Raw genomic sequence first — 19793 nt, 5'->3', positions numbered from 1 at the left:
ACCAGAATAATGCAATATCCCACCCCTAGGACCAGCCTAACAATGACTGACTGACATTCGAATGGTACTTATGCCATTTAGAGGAGTTATGTCATTTGAACCTCATAAACAGTCTTGTGATTCGGGCATTATAGACATTATTATAAACCCCATTTGACAGATGAGGAAACTGAGAGTCAAGCTGAAGAACTTACCCAAGGTTTCAAAGCTAGTGTCAGAGGTGGGATTCGAATTCAGGTCTTCCTGAGACCAAGTCCAGATCTGTATCTATTCCACAATGTCTTTAAGTGCAGCAGGAGGGAGGAATTTACCTGACACTGTTTAAGGGGCTCTGGAAAGTGCTTCCCTGAAGTCAGATCTCTAATTCCAACTATTAGATCTTCATGCCTTTGAATCATAGTATCACAGAATTGAGAGCTGGAAGGGACCCAAAGATCATTTAGTCTGACCCCTTCATTTTACAAATGAAGAAACTGAGGTCTAGAGAGGTGAAGTTACTTGCCCAAGGTCACACAGCCAGTAAGAAGCAGAGCTGAGATTGGAAGTGAGTTTAGAGCTTTCCCAACCAAGATGAGGCTAAGAGCAGCACATTGAGGGCCAAGTGTCCCCATGTGCACCCCAGGGGGTTCATTCTTTCCTCCTGGGCCAGGAGTGGGAAGTTTGGTGCCACCAAAGACAAACTTGGCCTATGAGGGCTGTCCATGTCCCACCCCTAACCCCCATCAATGACTTCCTATACTCTTCTGGACCTAGTCTAATTGCTCCCCCCTCAACTCCCATTCCCTATCCCCAACCCCAGACAGTGTAGAAGGGGAGGAAAGGGGTCACCACAACCTCCCTTTCTGCCAATCTCTCTAAATGTCAGTTTATTAACCTGCTTGTCTCCTCTCTTCCATCTCTGTACCCCACCTCCAGCTCCTGAAGAGATTCCCGGACACACCTATGGCCCTGCAGATCTTTGCTCGACTTCCCCCCTGGCTCCAGACTCAGCCAGGCACTTTGCAGCTTCTGTTGCCTGGGGCAGTGCAGGCTTTTATTCTGCCCAATGGAACCTCACCTGTACCGGTCTTCTTGTTGCATGTTGTGAGTGGGCAGCCCCATCCTCTCTGGGCATGATCTCCCTTTTACAAGATGACCCCAAGTATTGGTTTCACTCTCATCCTTAGCCTTAGGCAGGCTTTAGCTTACTCTCTCAGTAATGGTCCCTGCTTTTGGCTCATGGGTACCAAGGGCTAGGACTCCCTTAGCTCAAATAACATGTAGGCTTTGTAGCAACCTTGGAGGTCCAAGTCAGATTCCAAGCTCAGGACAGGGAACTGTCCTGTGCCCTAAGTCCTAGCTGCAGGAGGTCCAGGCCAGAGGACCAGACTCCCTTACCGAGTATCATCTTTTGCTGGTGAAAAGTGACAGGTCCGTGGAAGGCTCTGCACACACGGGAGCTCAGCAAAGACCATCCAATTTAGTTCCACTGATATTTTCTGAGTCCCCACAGTGTGCCTAGCCCAGATGTTTATTGACTTAACAAACATTTATTGGCTGAGGTTGGAATGGGGGTCTGAATATAGAAATAGAAAGGACCTCATACCTTAGAACATTAGAACTCAGTTTGGCTTATTCAACCATAAAATGTCAGTGATAACAAAGGCCTTAGAACATCTAACAAAGTGTGAGAACTAGAAGGGTTTTAGAGAACATTTAGCCCAATCATCTCATTTTACAGATGAAAAAACTGAGGTCCAGAGGGGGAAGTGACATATAGCTTTCACAATTTTATTGGATCATAGACCAGAGGGTGAGCTACAAGGGTCCTTGGAAGTCATCTGGTCAAATGCCTTCATTTTACAGATAAGAAAAGTGAGGCCCAGGGAGGTTTAAGTGACACATGGTCATACACAGGTAGTTAGTAACAAGACAGGATTTGAATCCTGAGGCAGTGCTCTTTCCAGTGTATCATACTGCTTCCCTATATCTCTGTCCAGGGCATTTTCCACAGCACAGATTAATTGGATCAACAGGATTCACACACAGGAAATGAGGCAAGAACAAGACAGGATAGGGAGGAGACATAGATTACAAGGTTCAGGCCATAAGAGCTGCAGGGACTCTGGGAAGAGAGGCTTCCTTAGGCCTTGAGTGGTCTTCCTTCCTGGAGGAGGTGGAATGGTAGTCTGGGCCTGAAGGCTAGCGGAGGCAGAGAGGAGGAGGAGGCAGGGAGTTCCACATGGGGTGAGAAGAATGTTTGGAAGGGAATGAGAAGACAGGTCTAGCTGTAACTGAGGTGTCTCCTATCCTGCTCACCGTCACTGCCTCAGGGCCAGCCCTCCACTCCTAGGTTGGGCTGAATCCCTAGAGTGGAGGTTAAGAACCTGCGATGTATGAACTTTAAAAAAAAAAAAGATAGCTGTATTTCAAAACATCGATCCTATGTATTTTATTTTAAGCATCTAGCTTCACCAGACTGTCAAAGGGGTCCAATGGCCAAAAAAAAGGTTACAAAGCCTTGCCCTAGAGGAACTCCATTTCCACTGAGTTCACATCCCTATGGAGCCCACTTGGCTGGTGTGGAAGGGGCAGGGGCTGGGGATGCTTGGGGAGGGGCCAGGTTTTGAACTAGGCTCTCCTTGACAGGATATTGAAGCCTCAGCCCAGGTCTTTATTTCTGGAAAGAATATTGGGGCCTCTCTGAAACTGACTAAGTGAGTCCTCTCCTCTTCCCCCATCTCTAGGTGCTGCCCCTGTTCCTCAAGGGGGTGATTCTGGATTTTGGGGGGAGGGTGGGAGAAAAGAATAGGTTGGTTTGGGGTTGGGAAGCAGAGGGTGTCTGCCCTACCCCCTTGCCCTCTTGCCTCCCCTCAAGGGGCCCTAGCAACCCTTCAAGCCTAGGATATAGGGCAGGTTCTTACCCATCCCCTCTTCCTACAGTGTCAGCCTGACTCTGGCTCATTCAGATGTGGGGCCCTTCCCGGTAAGTCCCTGTGTGTCTGAGTCGGGGAATCGGTATGAGAACCTATGGTTACTCCCCTTAATTTCTCAGGGTCCAGCAGTCACTCATACACTGTCCCATATCCCATCCTCTCTGGGCATTTTCTCCCTGGGCAAGTAGGGAAAGATTATGTTTCTGAAGTTTCCCCTACAGTCAGTCAAGGGAGGGAGCTGGGGCAGTGTCAGGCCTGATGTGCTAGGGGCAGGGGCATGGCAGGGCCTATAAGCCCCCACCTCTACCCCCTCCTTCCTCTCCTGCTTCTCTGCTTTCCCCTCTTTCTCCCTTCTTCCTCCTAGACTCCTAAGTCAGAGCTAGAAGGGCCCTCAGAATTAGACTGTTTAACCTGGAAGGGACCACTGCCAAGCCCAGCCCATTGCTGGGCTTCCATTCTACCCTCTATCCTTCCCTACTTCATCTCATCCCATCCTTTAGTCCCTCTCCTGTGGATTCTCCCATCTCCATCCCCAGGTTGACAGAATAGAAACTCTGCTGTATGTCGCCCTGAAGGCAGCCATACTGCCTAGGATCAACCGTGAGTTTTCACCACCCCTAACCACTCCCCTCTTCCAGGAAAATGTTAATAAATAATAATAAAAAATAATATCAAAACACATCTGGAATTCCTTCCTTGGAGACAGCAAGGCAAGGGACTGGAATAAATCCTCACATCTGTCCTCACCCTCACAATCCTGGGAGGGAGGCCAGTAAGAGTTCAGCATCAATCTCATTTTACAGATGAGGTGTAAAGAGAAGTGACTTGCTCATGTCACTTGGTGGCTCAGTGGCTGAGCTGGGATTCTTGCCCAGGTCACTTGTCTTGCAGGAGCCTCCAGGGAGCAAGGGTGGAGGGAGATTAGGGATAGAGGGATGGAGAATCACTGAAGAAATTAAGCAAAGGAAGAGAGAGGATGAAATCTAGATGGGGAAAGAGACCCTGAATATACCTGACCAGCGGTGCAGCTCTCTCAGTACACAGAGCTGTATCCTCATGCCAGGGGAAGCCCCCTGAGAAGCAACTGGGGCTAGGGGCTCCATGGGTAGATGACAGAACTCAGGTAGAACTTATTTGGGTTTAGTGGGTGCCAGGCTCTGGGTTGGGGATAGAGAAGTGAACTCAGCTTATAGCCTTCCCCCAGGAAAACTCAAGGAAGGCTTGCCTCTTCCCACTCTGCCCAAGACCAGCCTTCAAGATACAGCCATCAACATCCAAGAGGTGGGTGTAGTCTTAATCTCTTTAGAGGAACCCAGTTCCTGTAAAACAGGGATTAGCAACCTGCTCCCAGAGTATTATTGCCTGGTCATCTCCTTCCTCCCCTGCCATTAGGTTTTCAGCAGTGTTCCTCCATCCCCTTGCCCCATCTCCCCTCCCCCGTCAGTCTTCAGCGTATGATGCACTGTATAGTAAAGAACCAATCCCTTTACTTGCTGCCTCCCATCCTTGCCTAGCCCCTTCTGTTTTGGAGTAAGTTTCTTGTCTTTTCTGGGCTTCCTTTTCCCCATCTGGAAAATCAGAAGGTTGTGTTCACATCCCTAAGAACACTTCAGCTTCTGGCACCCTGTGCCCTCTATTCTTAATTTCCCCTCAATGCTATTTTCAGGTCTCTCCAGTTCTGACGATGCTCCGTGTTCCCCATGGAAAGGTCCCTTCCAGTCATAACATTCTCTGTTTGATTCAAAGGTTCCCTCCTAGCTTTGACATGCTACCAGCCTGGAGTACAATGTTCATTTCTCTCTCACACATTCTGGATCTCCCACCCAGAAAGAACAGAGAACCAAGAGTGGGACCTCCAGGAACAAGAGTTCTATTCTTGCCATCAGGCCGTAGGGAGACCTTGATAAATAAGCAGCTCTGTTAGTGGGATAGACTGCCACAACAAGTAGGCAGTTCTTGCTATGGGAAATTTCCAAGTGGTTGCTAGGTGACCCATCCCTTCCCCCTGTCCTTGCCAAGGCGAGCTGTAGAGAGCCAGCACTGGGAGAGAGGGTGGAGGCTACAACTCCCTGAGGGCCCTCTCTGGTTCTGGTAGTAACCACCAAGGAAAGTGCTGTTCCCTTCAATGACCACAGGGTAGCGCTGTGACCACCCTATTGAGAGAGCTGGGAGAGTCCTCAGACACCATCTCATTCAATCCTTTGATTTTACAGAAGAAGAAATTGAGGCACTGTGAGGTTAGGTCATTTGCCTAAGGCCACACCAGTATTGATCCAATCTCCTTATTTTATAAAGGAGGAAACTGAGGCCCGAAGAGGGGAGGTAGCTTCCCTAATATTTCATGTTGTTGTTCAGTCATTTCAGTTGTGTCTGGCTCTTCCTGACCCCATTTGGGGTTTTCTTGGCAAAGATACTGGAGTGGTTTGCCATTTCCTTCTCCAGTTCATTTTACAGAAGAGGAAACTGAGGCAAAGAGAGTTGAGTGACTTGCCCAAGGTCACCCCGCTAGTAACTGAGGTCTGATTTGAATTTAGGTCCAGGGCAGCTAGGTGACACAGTAGATACAGCGCTGGAGCTGGAATCAGGAGGACCTGAGTTCAAATGTGACCTCAGACACTGACTAGCTATATGACCTTGGTCATATCCTTTAATTCTGTTTGCCTCAGTTTCCTCAATTGTGAAATGAGCTGGAGAAGGAAATGGCAAATCACTCCAATATCTTTTTTTTGTTGTTTTTTGTTTTTTGTTAGGCAATGAGGTTAAGTGACTTGCCCAGGGTTACACAGCTAGTAAGTGTCAAGTGTCTGATGCCGGATTTGAACTTGAACTTAGCTCCTCCTGACTCCAGGGCCGGTGCTCTATCCACTGTGCCACCTAGCTGCCCCCCATACCAGTATCTTTGCCAAGAAAACACCAAAACAAAGTCTCAGAGAGCTGGATATGCTGAAAGGACAGCAAGAATTTTCTGACTCCAGACCTGGTGCTGTATCTATCTCACCCCGTACCTACCCAATACCTCATAGGGATTCAAACTCAGGTCTTCTGACTCTAAATCTGATCCTCTTCCAGGGTGCCATCCACTCAACTCTTTCAATATAACTTAGCTTGGGACCTGTGTGTCCTTCAGAAAGGCCCTTGGTGAATCTGGAAGCACTTAAAACTTAGGAGAGTGTGGCTAGAGAGCTCCCTTCTTCATTTCACTGACTGAAGGACTTTTGTTTCTTTAGGGATTTTTGGTCATTGCCACCAATGTCCAGTATGGAGCCTGAACCAAGGCTGCTGCCTGCTCTGGAAGACCCATCCCCAAATGGCCCCTGCCTGCGCTTGGTCTTTGTCCACCTTCAGCTGTGCCTGGCCCCCTCCCTCTTTCGTAGGGTGTCTGATTCCTACAGAAGCCAGCTTTCAGGGCTGGAGGTAGGAGAGGTTGTGGGGGCCTCAGGCTCTACTCCAGGCCTCTTCTTATTCAGAGTTCATGGCCTCAATTATCTATCAGCTGCTGCTCTTTGGGAATAAACATCTCATGCTATTCTCCTTGAACTCTTAATTTAAACTCTTTTTAAAAAAAAATTTTTTTTAAGCAATTGGGGTTAAGTGACTTACCCAGGGTCACACAGCTAGTAAGCTTTGAACTCAGGTCCTCCTGACTTTCAGGGCCAGTGCTCTATCCACTGTGCCACTTAGCTGCCCCTTTAATTTAAACTCTTAAGGGACCACTATGATACAAGGAGCCTTGCAGGCGGGTGCCTGGAAGAAGATAATCTGGAATGCCCATGGCCCTCTGAGCCTGAAGAGGTCCATACTTGGACAGCAACTATCAGTCAGTTGATCTGTCACCATGTGTATATATTAAGCATCTATGGAGTGCCTAGCTCTACATTAAGTCATATGAAGGATATGAAAAAGTGTTAAGACCCAGTTCAGATGCCATCTCCACCATGAAACCTTCCTTGATTATCCTAATCCAAAGTGATACCTCTCCATAGTCCTTTGTCCTCCTCCTAAGCACAATTGGTCTCCTAAACCCCAATTACCTCGCAAAAAAAAAGAAAGAGAACGAAGGACAACAACCAACCCATCTTCCATAGGCAACTGGGTAGAGCAGTGAATAGAATGATGGACCTAGAGTCAGGAAATTGTTATTAAGTGGTTTTTCAGTCACATCTGACTCTCTCTGTGACCGATTTGGGGATTTCTTGGCAAAGATACTGGAGTGGTTTGCTATTTCCTTTTCCAGCTCATTTTACAGATGAGGAAACTGAGGCGAACAGGGTGAAGTGACTTGGTCAGAGTCACACAGCTAGTAAATGTCTAGGGCTGGATTTGAACTCATGAAGATGAGTTTTCCTGATTCCAAGCCCCGTGTTTTATCCACTATGCCACCTAGCATCCAGAGTTAGAAAGATGAGTTCAAATCCTGCCTCAGATAACCTCTTTCAAGTAAGTTTTCTCATCAGTGAAGTAGGGATAATAATAGGGTTGCTATGAGGATAAAATGAGATATTATTTGTAAAACACCTTACAAACCTTAAAGTGTCATACAAATACTAGCTATTATTATTATTATCTCCTTTGTGTAGGTGCACTCTAGAAATCTATCCTAGGTCCCCCTCTCTCACTACAATAATTCTCTTGGTGATTTCATCAACAACTTTCACAGGTTCAATTATCACCTCTATGCAAATGACTTTCACATCTTTAAAATACATCTTAGCTACATCCTCTTACAGAAGACCTTTCCTGATCTCTTCATAACAGATATTTGCACATAATCCCTTGACTGGAAGCTTTGTGAGAGTTGGGACTGGGTCTTATTCTTCTCTAGACTTACCTCAACAGCCATAACTGGAGTTTAAATAGCACTTTAACACTTGCAAAATACTTTATATATTATCTCATTCAAACCTCAAAACAACCCAGTGAGGTAAGTGTCATTATCATCCCCATTTTAGAGATGTGGAAACTGAGATTGAGAAGGGTTAAGTAATTTACCCAGAGTCAAATAGCTAGGAAGTGTCTGAGACAAAATTTGAACCCAAGTTTGTCCCAGTGCTAAATCTCACACGCCACTGTACCACTGCTGCTTCCTCTCATGTGCTCAGGCCTCTACTCAGAAACCTTGGGGGAGGTAACGCAATTAAAGAATTATTAAGTTCTAGGCACTGTGTTCTCTGTGGGAAAAATGAAGATTGAAAAAAAAACCTAATCTTTGCCCTTTGGGAACTTACATTCTAATAGTAAAATAAGTGTTCTGTATCCTTAAATGTTCTATATACATAACTGCTGAGTACCTGGGCAGACAGTAGACGTCAATCGACACTTCAAAGATCTGTGGTTTTATTGGGGTGAGTGACCCTCTCCACTCCTAACTACACATAGTCTCAGTGAGTTGTTGTAGCTGAAAAAAATTCATTACGTGGGGCAGGTAGGTGGTGTAGTGGATAGAGCACCAGCCCTGAAGTCAGGAGGACCTGAGTTCAAATCCGGCCTCAGTCCAAACACTTGACACTAGCTGTGTGACCCTGGGCAAGTCACTTAACCCCAACTGCCTAAAAAAAAAAAAAAAAAAAGGGAAAAAAATTCATTACCCAATAGCCAACAAAATGTTGAGCTTTTCTGAACTTAGTGTGGTCCTTGAACGACATGTGTATAGACTGCCCTGGCTTGCAAGTTAAAAATCTTTTGAGCTTGATAGGACCTGACCTGGCTTGTGCTTGACTGACATGTTCTTTAGGAACCCAGGACCTTATGGTAAAAAAGTGACTAAAATATTCATATACTTTGATCCAGAGATCTCAATGCTAGGCACATAACCTAAGGAGGTCAGAGGCAGAAAGAAAAGTCTCATATACAACAAAATATTCATTCAACAAAAACAAAAAGCATCTATTAAATGTATTGTTAAGTGCTTATTATGCACTGTGCTAAATGCAGGCAATATAAATATAAGCAAGAAGAAAAACAGTCCCTACCCTCAAGGAGTTTACATTCTAATAGAGGAAAATACACAGAAAAGGAAGTTGAAAAGGGGGCTAGGCAGGAAGAGAGAAGCTACCTGCAGGGACATGATGGAGAAAATCCAGAGAGTTGGAAGTGGAGCCAGAGAGGAATGAAGATATGAATGGCTTGTGCACCTTTCTCAAAATAGAGGTTTGGGAAGAACCAACCAATCAGAGGAAGAGTATGTAGCAAAGAAGTAAACTTCTAGCATGAGCACTTTTTGTGGTAGTAAAGAATTAGAAATAAAGTAGATGCCCATTTATTGGAGAATGGCTTAATCAAATGTCAGAAATGAAGAGAGTATAACTGCATTGTAAGAAATAATGGATATGAAGAATTCAGAGAGGCATGGGAAGATTTATATGAACTGATGCAAAGTGAAGTAAGCAGAACCAGGAAAACAATATACACAAAGACTACAAATGATGTAAACAGAAAGAATAACAAAACAAAAACAAATTATGAGCTCCTTGGGTAGGGATTGTCTTTTGCCTTTCTTTGTATCCCCAGCACTTAGCGCAATAGCTGGTACATAGTAGGCACTTAATAAGTGTTTATTGACTGACTATTGGCTGAAATTAAATGTTGTGACATTATAATGACTAACTGTGTTGCCAAGAACACATATAAGAAGGTACCTACCCCTCTTCTTTATAGAGGTAAAGACTGTGGATATGGAATATTTGACTTTTTGATTAGTTGATTAGTTTGTTGATTAGTTTTGCTGGATTTACCCTTGCCCCCCCCCCTTTTTGTTCCTTACTGGGAGAGATGGTCCTCTGGGAGGCAAAAGGAAGATTGATATACTGGTAAATATAGGTGATATAAAAAAAAGATAAAAAATATATTTAAAAAAAGAATTCAAGGCTACTTCCACTTGTAGGGGAGCACTGAAGGATAATTTCAGTAGAGGGGTCAGCATAGATTGGTTAAATGAATGTGAATAAATAGCATGAGACACTCATAAATTTGAAATAGGGAACAGGCAGAATGAAATTACCAATGTTATGATGCATTCAACTGGATTGGTGGAAAGTTCTCCTGTCTAGGAGGCAGGATCCCTGAGTTCGGATGTCAGTTCTTCTTCTTCTTTGGTTTTGTTTTGTTTAAATTTTGAATAATATTTTATTTCCCCCCAATTACATGGAAAGACAATTTTTAACATTCTTTTTTTAAAAATTTTGAGTTCCAAATTTTCTCCCTCCCTCACCTTCCCACTCCCCAACACAGTAAACAATTTGATATAGGTTGTACATGTTTAATCATACAAAACATATTACCATATTAATCATGTTGTGAAAGAAGATACAGACCCCCCCCCCAAAAAAAAACAACAGACACACACACACATGCACAAACCCAGAGTGAAAAATAGTATGCTTTGATCTGCATTCAGATTCCATTAGTTCTTTCTTTGGAGGTGGATAGCATTTTCCAGATAGTATTTTCCATCATGAGCGTTTTGGAATTGTCTTGGATCATTATATTGCCTAGAAGAGCTAAGTCATTCATAGTTAATTATCACACAATGTTGTTGTCACTGTGTAAAATGTTCTCCTGGTTCTGCTCACTTCACTTTGCATCAGTTCATGTAAGTCTTTTCAGGTTTTTCTGAAATCAGCCTGCTTATCATTTCTTACAGCACAATAGTATTCCATCACAATCATATACCACAACTTGTTTAGCAATTCCCAACTGATGGGCATCTGATGCCAGTTCTATCAACAGCTAACTGTGTTCTTGGGCAAACTACCTCTCCTCACTAGACCTCTAGACTTTCACCAAATGAGGGGTTAGACTAGATGATCTCTAAGGTCACTTCCACCTCTAGCCTCCTAAGTTCTAAGACTGAGTTATTCTATCTTTGACATTCTATGCGTAAGGCCTCTTCCTACTCTAACATTCTATGCTCTAAAGCCCCTTCCTGCTCTAACGATCCATGATCTAAGGCTCCTTTCATCTGACATTCTATGACCTAAGGCCCCTTCCAATGCTAATATTCCATTATCTAAGGCCCCTTCCATCTCACATTCCATGTCCTAAGGCCCTTCCCAACATTAACATTCTATGTTCAAGGTCCCTTTTCTATTTTAATATTCTGTGTTCTGTGATCCTTTCTAGTTCTGAAATTCCGTAAGGTCTGCTATAGCTTTATCCCAGATCCTCAAGGGCCTTGGCTCATCCCCTCCTCAACCTCTATGCTTAGTATATTGGGGAATGGGGGTGGAGAAGTGCTTACAAGCTAGGAAGAGTGGGTAGGAAATGTGCCTGACCCCTACTCCTGCTTCTGAACATCCCTACAGATCTCTGTCACTCGCACAGCCCCTGCCCCAGGCTCATTCCCACGTGGGGGAGGGATGGGAAGCTGCTGTGTGGAGTCCTGGGACTTGTCCCTGACACAAAGGAGTGGGAGGATGGGGTGGAGGGGAGAGAGGGAGGGATTGAGGGAGAAGAGGTTGGGCTCTAGCTCTTGTTCTACCCGACTCTAGGAGCAGCCGTTCTCCACCTCGATCTCTCCCTGGGCTAGTAAGCTGAGTCGTCCTGCCCTAATGTCAAAAGCGGTGAGTTCAGAGCCCAACTATGCCCAACTTGGGGGGTGGGGAGAAAGGGGAAAGGAGGTAGAAAGGGAGACCAGTCATCTAATCCCAGGATGGAAAGAGGTTTTGGGGTGGTGGGAATTATGGGTTTCTTTTCTCCAACTAAAGGTGGCTAACCTTTCAGTTTCTAGATGTTAAGAACTGTTCCTAGCACCTAGACATGGGGATCCTCTCCCAGTCCCTGGATATAAGTCTTGTTGTCCACAGATGTGGGGCACCTCACCTAGACCCCCCAGAAGTCATAGATATGGTAGCTCCTCCTGACAACCCCAAGTATAGGGAGCCCTTTTTATCCCTTTTGAGAAGCCGTATGGGATGAGGAGAATCTGAAGATGGTTTGGGTTTTGCCAAGCCTGAGAGCTTCTCTCAGGGCACCAGGATGCGCCGGCGGGCGTGCGTGCATGCGTGCGTGTGTGTGTGTGTGTGTGTGTGTGTATATGCTGTGAAAAGAAGACCTGTTAGCCCAATAAATGTGCCCCCTCTTCCTAGGTTGCATTAAGCACGTAAGCTGACAATTACTAAGCACCTGCAGGACCAGAGACAGAACAGACACGGAGAGCTTGCTGGTGGGGGAGGGGTCACAAGCAATACCGGGTCTGGGAGTTGGGCAGCCAGGCTCAGGCCAGCACCTCCCATACTCAAAACATATTCCAGATGCAAGTCAGATTCCTAGAATATTAGAGATAGAGGGGCTTTTAGAGACTATCCAGTTTAATTCTCTCTTTTTAGAGGGAAGTATGCTGAGGCCCAGAGTGGGGAAAGGACTTGCCCAAGATCACACGAGTTAGTGGTATCAAGAGGCACAAAACCCAAGTCACTGAACATTCTGTCCCATATACTTTCCCATCACACATGGCTATCTCAACTACTCCCCCGGAGTCAGAACTCTACCTATTTCAAAGAGGGAAAACTGAGACCAAGAAAAAGAAACATATTTTAAGAACCAATCTATGGGGGCAGCTAGGTGGTACAGTGGATAGAGCACTGGCCCTGGAGTCAGGAGGACCTGAGTTCAAATCTGACCTCAGATACTTGACACTTACTAGCTGTGTGACCCTGGGTGAGTCACTTAACCCCATTGCCTAGCCAAAAAAAAAAAACAACAACAATCTATGGGGAACCTTGTGTCAAATTTAAGAAAGCCAGGGAAAATTTGGTGGGAGAGGGAATTAAATAGCTAAAGCTCTTGGGAGGACTCTGGGATGGGATGAGGGGCCTCTCCCCTACTAAGATTTCTTTGGCCAGCTGGGAGTAGAAGCAGAGAAAGGTGGTCTGTCCCCAGAAGGTATGGCTGGTGCATGGAGTGTCTGAGCTTCAGAATGGACTTTCATAAGTGGAGAGCTCTGCGTCTCCTTCCCTAGGTCACAGATGGAAGATCATTCCAATTGTGGGGAGGGGTGCCTCTTTTCAGGTGTGTATACATGGGAGGAAGCCCTGAAGTAGGTATTCCTAGGCCTGTGTCTCCTCCCTTATTCCCTATCCTTCCTTCCCACAGATGTTCTTTCTGCCCTACTCTCCCTGGTTCACCTTGGTGAGGAGAGGAGCTGTGGGGGTCCAAAGCATCCGGCACGCCCATGGCTCAGGAGATACTGGTAAGGTCCACACCAGCCATCCCAGAGATGGTACCCAGGGCCTTGGTCCCCAAAAGCTGACCTGGCGTGGGGGAGGGCAATGAAGATAAAGAGACAGATTTAAAGGAATAGATTGGGGGATAAAGTCTGGTAGGCTCTGTCTGGAGCCTTTCAGACCACATTCCCTCCCTCTGTCCCTTCCCTCCATTCCTTCTTCCCCCTTCCCATGGGGCCCCTAAGCCTGAAGAGTTCAGTTCTCATGGCCATGAAAGCAAGAACAAAAAGCCAAGTTCCTACAGGAAATGGACAGTGCTGTGCAGCTGGACTCCGGGAAGTGTCATTCTCAGATATCTTCATTTTATATGTGCCCAGATGTCTTGGTCACCGTCTTGGCCACAGGGCCACACCAAGTCCTTGGATCTGAGGTTCTGGGAATCTCAATCAGCCTGTCACCTGTTTCCGGCACTTAGTATAGTGCCTGGCACTTGACAAATAAATGTTTGTTGATTTGACTTGCCCAGGAGAGGGGCATCTTGGGTTGGCACAGCCCAGATGAGCTAAGGGGAGGTGGCTTTTTGATCACCTAGGGTGAACCAAGAAGATGGACCTGGAGTCCTTTTTTTCTGGGACTCAATGAGAGGGACGAGGTGCCCTTCTGGTTGTCATTCTCCACATCCATGGAGGAATAAGAGGAGGGGCTTGTGTGAAAGCAGGATGATCTTCAGTCAGACAGAAGTAAAAACATGCTGATTCTCAGAATTATTAGGACTGAGGAGGTCATAGAGCATTTCTCCCAAATTGAGGATAGAGATAGCAGCACTTTGTCCTGAAGGGTACAGGTTTTTCCTGCAGGCAGGGCTCTAGACCATACGAGCTCTCAAAGTTCCTTCCAGGGGCTGCTTAAGCATCCTTAGGAAACTTTCCTGGGGTGAGGAGCTGACATGTCCAGGGGACATCTCTGAGATCAACCAACAGGTAGGGCCAATTCTCTCCTAGTCTCAGAATCTCTTTTATTATACAGTGAATCAAGCAGAAGTTTATTAAGCACTTGTTATATGCCAGGTACTGTAAAAAGTAAAACACTTTTCCTCTTGAGGAGCTAACTTTCTAATGGGGGAAACAGCATGTACATACATAGGTACTTATAAAACAGATACATGGTATAAGTTTCAGGGGAGAGGCCCAAGCAGCTGAAGGGACCAGGAAAGGCCTCATGCAAAAAATAGCACTTGGGCTGAACCTTGAAGGAAACAAAAAAATTTCAAGGGGTCCAGGCATGGGAAACGCCTAGGGTAGAGGCTGAGAGACAAGAGATGGAGGGCTGTGGATGAGGTCCAGGAAAAAGGCCAGTTGATCTGGGCCACAGAGTATATGAAGGGGAGTAATAGGTAATAAAAAGCTGGTAAGTTAGGGGAGGGCTGGTTGGGAGGAGCTTAAAACGCCAAACAGAAAAGTTTAGAATCACAGAATATAGAACTTGGAAGGGATCAACAAGGTCATCTAATCCAGTTACATCATTGTACAAACAGGGCCCAGGGAAGTGATGTTTATCTAAGGTCACACTGCAAGTTAGTAACAGAACAGGCCTAGAGCCCAGAGAGCCTGATTCCTAGACATTTCTTCCATTCTTTCAAGAAATATTTGCTGAGCACTGACAGTGTCCCAGGTTCCATGGAAAATAATAATAGCAATAATAATAAAAATAATTTTAAAAGCTCTCTTTTCTACACTGCTTTCCAGTTTACAAAGGCCATTCCTCAATACCACCACCAGCACCACTAGTTTTGGGAGAGATGTTTGTACCAATTGTCCTTACTAGACCTTAGTAAATACACAATCCTAAAATTCTAAAAGGTAATTAAGTCTGGCTGACTAATTGATATCAACTGATAATCATGGGAGAGAGCTTTCCAACTATATCAAGAGCGAATGTCATTGAGAGGTTATTTGATGGAGAAGAAAGAAGACTGACTCTGATGTCAGGAGACCAAGGTCCAAGTTCTGGTTCAGATATTTACCAGCTGTGACACGGGGTATAACGCTTCATTTCTCTAGTCCCAGTCTGTTTTCTCATACGTAAAATAGGTATAATAATCTTTGCTCTACGTCCTTCTTAGAGTTGTTGGGAAGAACTTACTTTGCAAACTTTGTAGAGTGATACAGAAATGTGAATTATCAGTATTGTTATATGTGTGGCACAAAGTGTGAAGATGGGGGGGCAGCTAAGTAGCGCAGTGGATAGAACACCGGCCCTGTCAGAAGGACCTGAGTTCAAATCCGGCCTCAGACACTTAACACTTACAAGCTGTGTGACCCTGGGCAAATCACTTAACCCCATTGTCTAACCAAAAAAAAAAAAAACCAAAAACAACCTAACGCGTGAGGATAGTAGAAGGGAAAGGATTCCATAGACCTGCAGTTGTCAAGGAAGGCTTTTCGGATAGGAGAGTTGGGACATAAGGTAGGATTTATATGATTAATACGCAGAAACAGAATGCTGGAGATAGGGAACCAGGAGGGGAAGGATCACAGAATTCATAGCCTGGAACATAGAACACAGAATGTCAGAGCTGAAAAGGACCTTAGAACGTAGAATGTTACAGCTAGACAGGACAGAATGTCAAAGCTAAAAGGGACCTTAGAACATTCAACACCAGAACTGGTAGAAACTTTAGAACATATAGAACATCAAAGCCGAAAGGGGCCTTAGAATGTAAAGCAATGTTAGAGCTGGAAGGGGCCTTAAAGACTTTCCAGTCTAGACCGCTGACAGACAGTGTGGTTTAGTAGAAAGCACACTGGACAGTATCAGGCAAGATATGGTAAGAGAAGGTTCTGGTTTTCTTGAAACAGAAGCAAGATGTTTTAGAGTCTCTCAGAGTCTCAGTAGTTTCATCTGTATAATTGGGACAGTAAATATGTGCATCCTTTCCCTAACTCACAAGGCTGCTATGAGGAAGGCATTTTGTAAACCTCCAAGTGCTATAGAAATGCGGCTTACCATTCGTGCAAAGTGCTCCTCATTTTATGGATGAGGAAACTGATGCTAAGGGGGGTGGTCTGAGCCAGGATGAGAAGGGAGCAGTGGGTTGGGGGGCAAGAAGGAGGTGGGAAAGAGAGGGCAGGAGATGCAAGGGGTCAGATGATCATGGGCCTCTTCCCAGGGGGCCAGTGTTATGGATAGGGGGGGAGGAGAGCTCTGAGTCTTGTCGCCCCTAGAAGTAAGGCTCTGGGAGGAGATGCGGCTTCTGTAGAAGGGAAAGCTGGGGCAGGCTTCTCCTCCCCTCTGGGGCAGGCTCCTCCTCCCCTCTAGCTCAGCCTCCTTGTGGCCCTAGCCTGCAGCCAGAAGATGCCTCCGTACACGAACTACCATGCAGAGCGCAATTACCCCATGCCGGATGAGCCCTTCTGCAGTGAGCCAAGCCCCCAGCAGCGGGCGCTGAAGGAAAAGGAGAAAGGGCCGTGGCAGCAACTTACAGATGCTGAGAAAGTGGCCCGTAAGTTCTTGGCGGGATGGGAGGGTGGGATCTGCCTGGCAGGGGTGGGAGGCGAGTGAGAGAGGAACAGGGCTGAATGGGGTGGAGCTATTGGCCTAGAGCTGAATATGGTGATAGGCCTAGAAGCCTTAGTCTCCCATTTTGGTCAAGCTCGCCAATGGCATGGGAGAGTGTGAGTTGGCAGAAATTAGGAGGGGGCCTGGAAGAAGCTTTTCTCTGAATACATGAAGTTGGAGCTCATTTTGAGATAGAAGAGAAAACTTCATTCCCCTGTCGGGATGAAGGGAGTAGGAACAGTGGAGAGCAGTGTGGCAACGGACAGCACTAGGAGCCTTGTGCCAGGTGCCACACAAAGAACACTGAGTTAGAGGAGCTGGACTGGAATTCTGCATCAGCCACTTCATATCTGTGTAGACTTGGACAAGTCACTTTCCCTCCGTGGGCCTTAGATTCCTCCCAGAAAATAAGCATGGCGTGGGATGGATTCATGCTTTTTAAGGTCCCGTTCAGTTCTAAAATTTATGATCCTGCCTGTTCACAGAAATATTCCAGAATAATAGTTCTCATTTCTATGACACTCTAAGGTTTACAAAACATTTTCCTTACAACAACATGGTGGTAGGAAACCCAAGTATTATTTTACCCACACTACAAGGGAGGAAACTGAGGCCTAGAAGGGTCACATAGCTGCAAGTATCAAAGCTGAGCCTTCAGATTCAGGGTCAGCTGCCACTGTTCATTATAGAATCATAGACTTAGAACTGGGTGGGGCCTGAAAGGCCATCTAGTCCAACCCCCTCATTTTACAGATGAAGAAACTGAGGCCTAGAGAGGCAGTGACTTTCCCAAGGCCACATAAGCAATAAATAGTACTGCTGGGATTCAAACCTAGGTCCTCCTCTGACTCTAACTCCAATAATCTTTCTCCTGCACCTCTCTCATTCCAGAATGGCTACCTGGACCCAGCTCTCTGACTCTAAAGGTACAGAGATAATCCTTGCCATCAGAGAGGAGAAAGGGGAAGAGAGCTGGAAATTAGGACATGTACACTTAGAGCTGAATGAGAGGCTTTAGACAGCGACAGTTGTAGGAGTTGCAGGGAAGAATAGCTCCTCTTGGGCCTGGGTAGTCAGGGAAGGTTTCTCAGAGGAGGCAGGTTGTGAGCCCTTAAGGATGGGGAGGATTTAAAGGTAAAGAGGGAAGAGGTAGTACATCATGTTTGAGGGACTGAGAAAATTGGTAAAGCAGAAGACAGGCAGAGATACTTACCTGCCTTAGGGGGATCCCCCTGGATAACTCAGAGAAGAGGGGAATGGAAGGAGCCATGGTGGAGGCTCCCTGACCTCCACTGCCTTGGCCATGGGTTAGAGGAATGGCCCTCAGGGATATGCAGAACCCTGAGGACCACCTTTACCCCTTTGGTCCCAGTTTATCGCATGCAGTTCCATCAGACCTTTGCAGAGATGAACCGACCATCCAATGAATGGAAGACGGTGTTGGGAGGAGTCTTCTTTTTCTTTGGTTTCACTGGAATCCTGATATGCTGGCAGCGGCTATATGGTGAGTGGCTGGTTAGACAGGGACACAGTGTGGTGAATGACAGTTTTTACTTTCCCACCACCTACCTAGGCCCCCACAATTTCTGGGACCTTCTTTCAGGCCAGCAAGGCATGGCTATGGGGAGGTTTTAGTCAATTTGTCTGAAGCCACAGATTAAGATAGATGGAGTTGGGAGAGGGGTGTTTTTGAAAATAGGGACTTATCCTTAGACGTTAGAAGTATTTTACAAGGGCCTCAACCCATTCCATTCCCCTTGCCCAGAAAGCAGTTTAATACCCAGGGTTTAGAGGTGGATGGACAAGTCATTGGTTCATAGTATTGATGGAAGAGTTTTTAGAACATAGAATGTCAAAGCTGGACTTTAGGAAGGAAGGGAATAAGCATTTATTAAATGCCTACTGTGTCAGGCAGCCACTATGCTAAGTGCTAAACAAATATTATTTCATGTGATCTGCACAACAACTCTGAAAGTTAGTCACTATTATTATCCCATTTTACAGTAGAGGAAACCGAGTCAGAGGTTAAATGGTCACACGGTTAAGTGCCTGAGGCTGAATTTGAACGCAGATCTTCCTGACTCCAGGCCCTGCACTCTATCCACTGTGCCACCTAAATGCCAAATTTTCAAGTATAAGGATTCTTTTTCAATGTCCAAAAATATCATGCATCCCCACATGACAGCAATTCCATTAAATCCATTGACTGAGAAAATACATGATAAAAAATCATAATATAAAGATGAATAAAAATCAGTAGTAGTTTAAATGAATTTGTATTTTGTTAAATACAATGTCAATTACAGACATTTGGAAAATAATTGTTCGAAATATTCAGCCTACAGAAAGCACGTTCGTTATTTGTGTATTTGCAGGCTTCCTGCAGTTAACTCCAATTACCACCAACGATCGGGAACCACTGCCTTTGAACATAGAATCCCCACACTGGATAGAACCTTATAACACAGAATATTAGAGCTAGTAGGTGTCATAGTGGTAGAGTCAGGAGTAGAACCCAGGTTTCTGAACTCCCAGCCCACTGCTCTTTTCTTCTCATGGTAATAAGAGGGAAAGAAAAATATTCTGGGAACACATGTGACTGGCCAAGGGGCTGAAGAGGAAAGGGAAGGCAAATATAGGGAAGCTCCCCCTCCCCATCTTTCTCCTAACCCCATTTGAAGTTGAGCCTGAAGCTCTCTTGGAGAACTCCTAGGTCATTTCCCATCTCAGTCAACACCATGAATATGGTCTTGGCCCTAGGGTGGCTGAGACAGGAGAATCAGGTAAGGATGGTCCCTGAGCCACAGTACCAACCACTCCTCCCCTTTGCAGTATTTCCGGAGAAGCCCATCACATTGTCTGAGGACTGGAAGTCCAAACAGCTGCAGCGGGTATTGGACATGAAGGGAAACCCAATTCTAGGCTTGGCTTCCCAGTGGGACTACAGTCGGAATGACTGGAAGAAGTGACTCCACAGCCTGAACTTTCCTGGCTCAGCCTTTCCAAGTCAACAGGCCTGTCCCCACCAACCCCATCCTTGGGCTAGCTCCCACTGGATGCTTCAGTCTCTATTCCTTTCACTCCTTTTCCCTCCCCTTCTTTTCCTCCATCTGCATCTCTTCCTGAACCCTTTCTCCCTCAATAAATATCAAACCTGGTA

General features: G+C 45.7%; 2 protein-coding genes across 4 annotated transcripts in view; both read left to right on the top strand.

Moving 5' to 3' along the window:
• LOC114047066 (bactericidal permeability-increasing protein-like) overlaps window positions 1-6452 on the top strand; it is a 20025-nt gene extending 13573 nt beyond the window's left edge. For both annotated transcript variants that reach the window (XM_027867759.1, XM_027867760.1), the window contains exons 11-16: window positions 916-1083; window positions 2629-2696; window positions 2923-2965; window positions 3452-3515; window positions 4120-4196; window positions 6143-6452. In XM_027867759.1, the coding sequence (XP_027723560.1) occupies window positions 916-1083; window positions 2629-2696; window positions 2923-2965; window positions 3452-3515; window positions 4120-4196; window positions 6143-6184 (462 nt within the window). In that variant the 3' untranslated portion in view covers window positions 6185-6452. The remainder of the gene's footprint in view (window positions 1-915; window positions 1084-2628; window positions 2697-2922; window positions 2966-3451; window positions 3516-4119; window positions 4197-6142) is intronic.
• On the top strand, window positions 5670-19793 carry LOC114047067. Of its 2 annotated transcripts, none has more exons than XM_027867761.1 (6): window positions 5670-5704; window positions 11402-11473; window positions 13005-13101; window positions 16416-16577; window positions 18006-18137; window positions 19466-19793. In XM_027867761.1, the coding sequence occupies exons 2-6, from the start codon at window positions 11462-11464 to the stop codon at window positions 19600-19602; spliced, it is 540 nt and encodes a 179-aa protein (XP_027723562.1). In that variant the 5' UTR covers window positions 5670-5704; window positions 11402-11461; the 3' UTR covers window positions 19603-19793. The 2 variants fall into 2 exon arrangements, with proteins under 2 accessions (XP_027723562.1, XP_027723563.1); XM_027867762.1 differs by lacking the exon at window positions 5670-5704 and adding an exon at window positions 19009-19114 and having other exon boundaries at window positions 10585-11473; window positions 19466-19555.

This window comes from Vombatus ursinus, unplaced genomic scaffold, assembly GCF_900497805.2.
Source record: "Vombatus ursinus unplaced genomic scaffold, bare-nosed wombat genome assembly UNPS02014786.1, whole genome shotgun sequence".
NCBI classification, from domain to species: domain Eukaryota; kingdom Metazoa; phylum Chordata; class Mammalia; order Diprotodontia; family Vombatidae; genus Vombatus; species Vombatus ursinus.
The sequence above is the reverse complement of the archived record's forward strand: the minus strand, read 5'-3'. Positions and strand labels throughout refer to the sequence as shown.

Bases quoted from the DNA above. Each gene is read 5' to 3' on its own strand.
- LOC114047067 (XM_027867761.1), top strand. The intron at 13,102-16,415 runs GTAAGGTCCACA...TTGTGGCCCTAG, and splicing joins CCATGGCTCAGGAGATACTG to CCTGCAGCCAGAAGATGCCT. The intron at 18,138-19,465 runs GTGAGTGGCTGG...TCCCCTTTGCAG, and splicing joins ATGCTGGCAGCGGCTATATG to TATTTCCGGAGAAGCCCATC.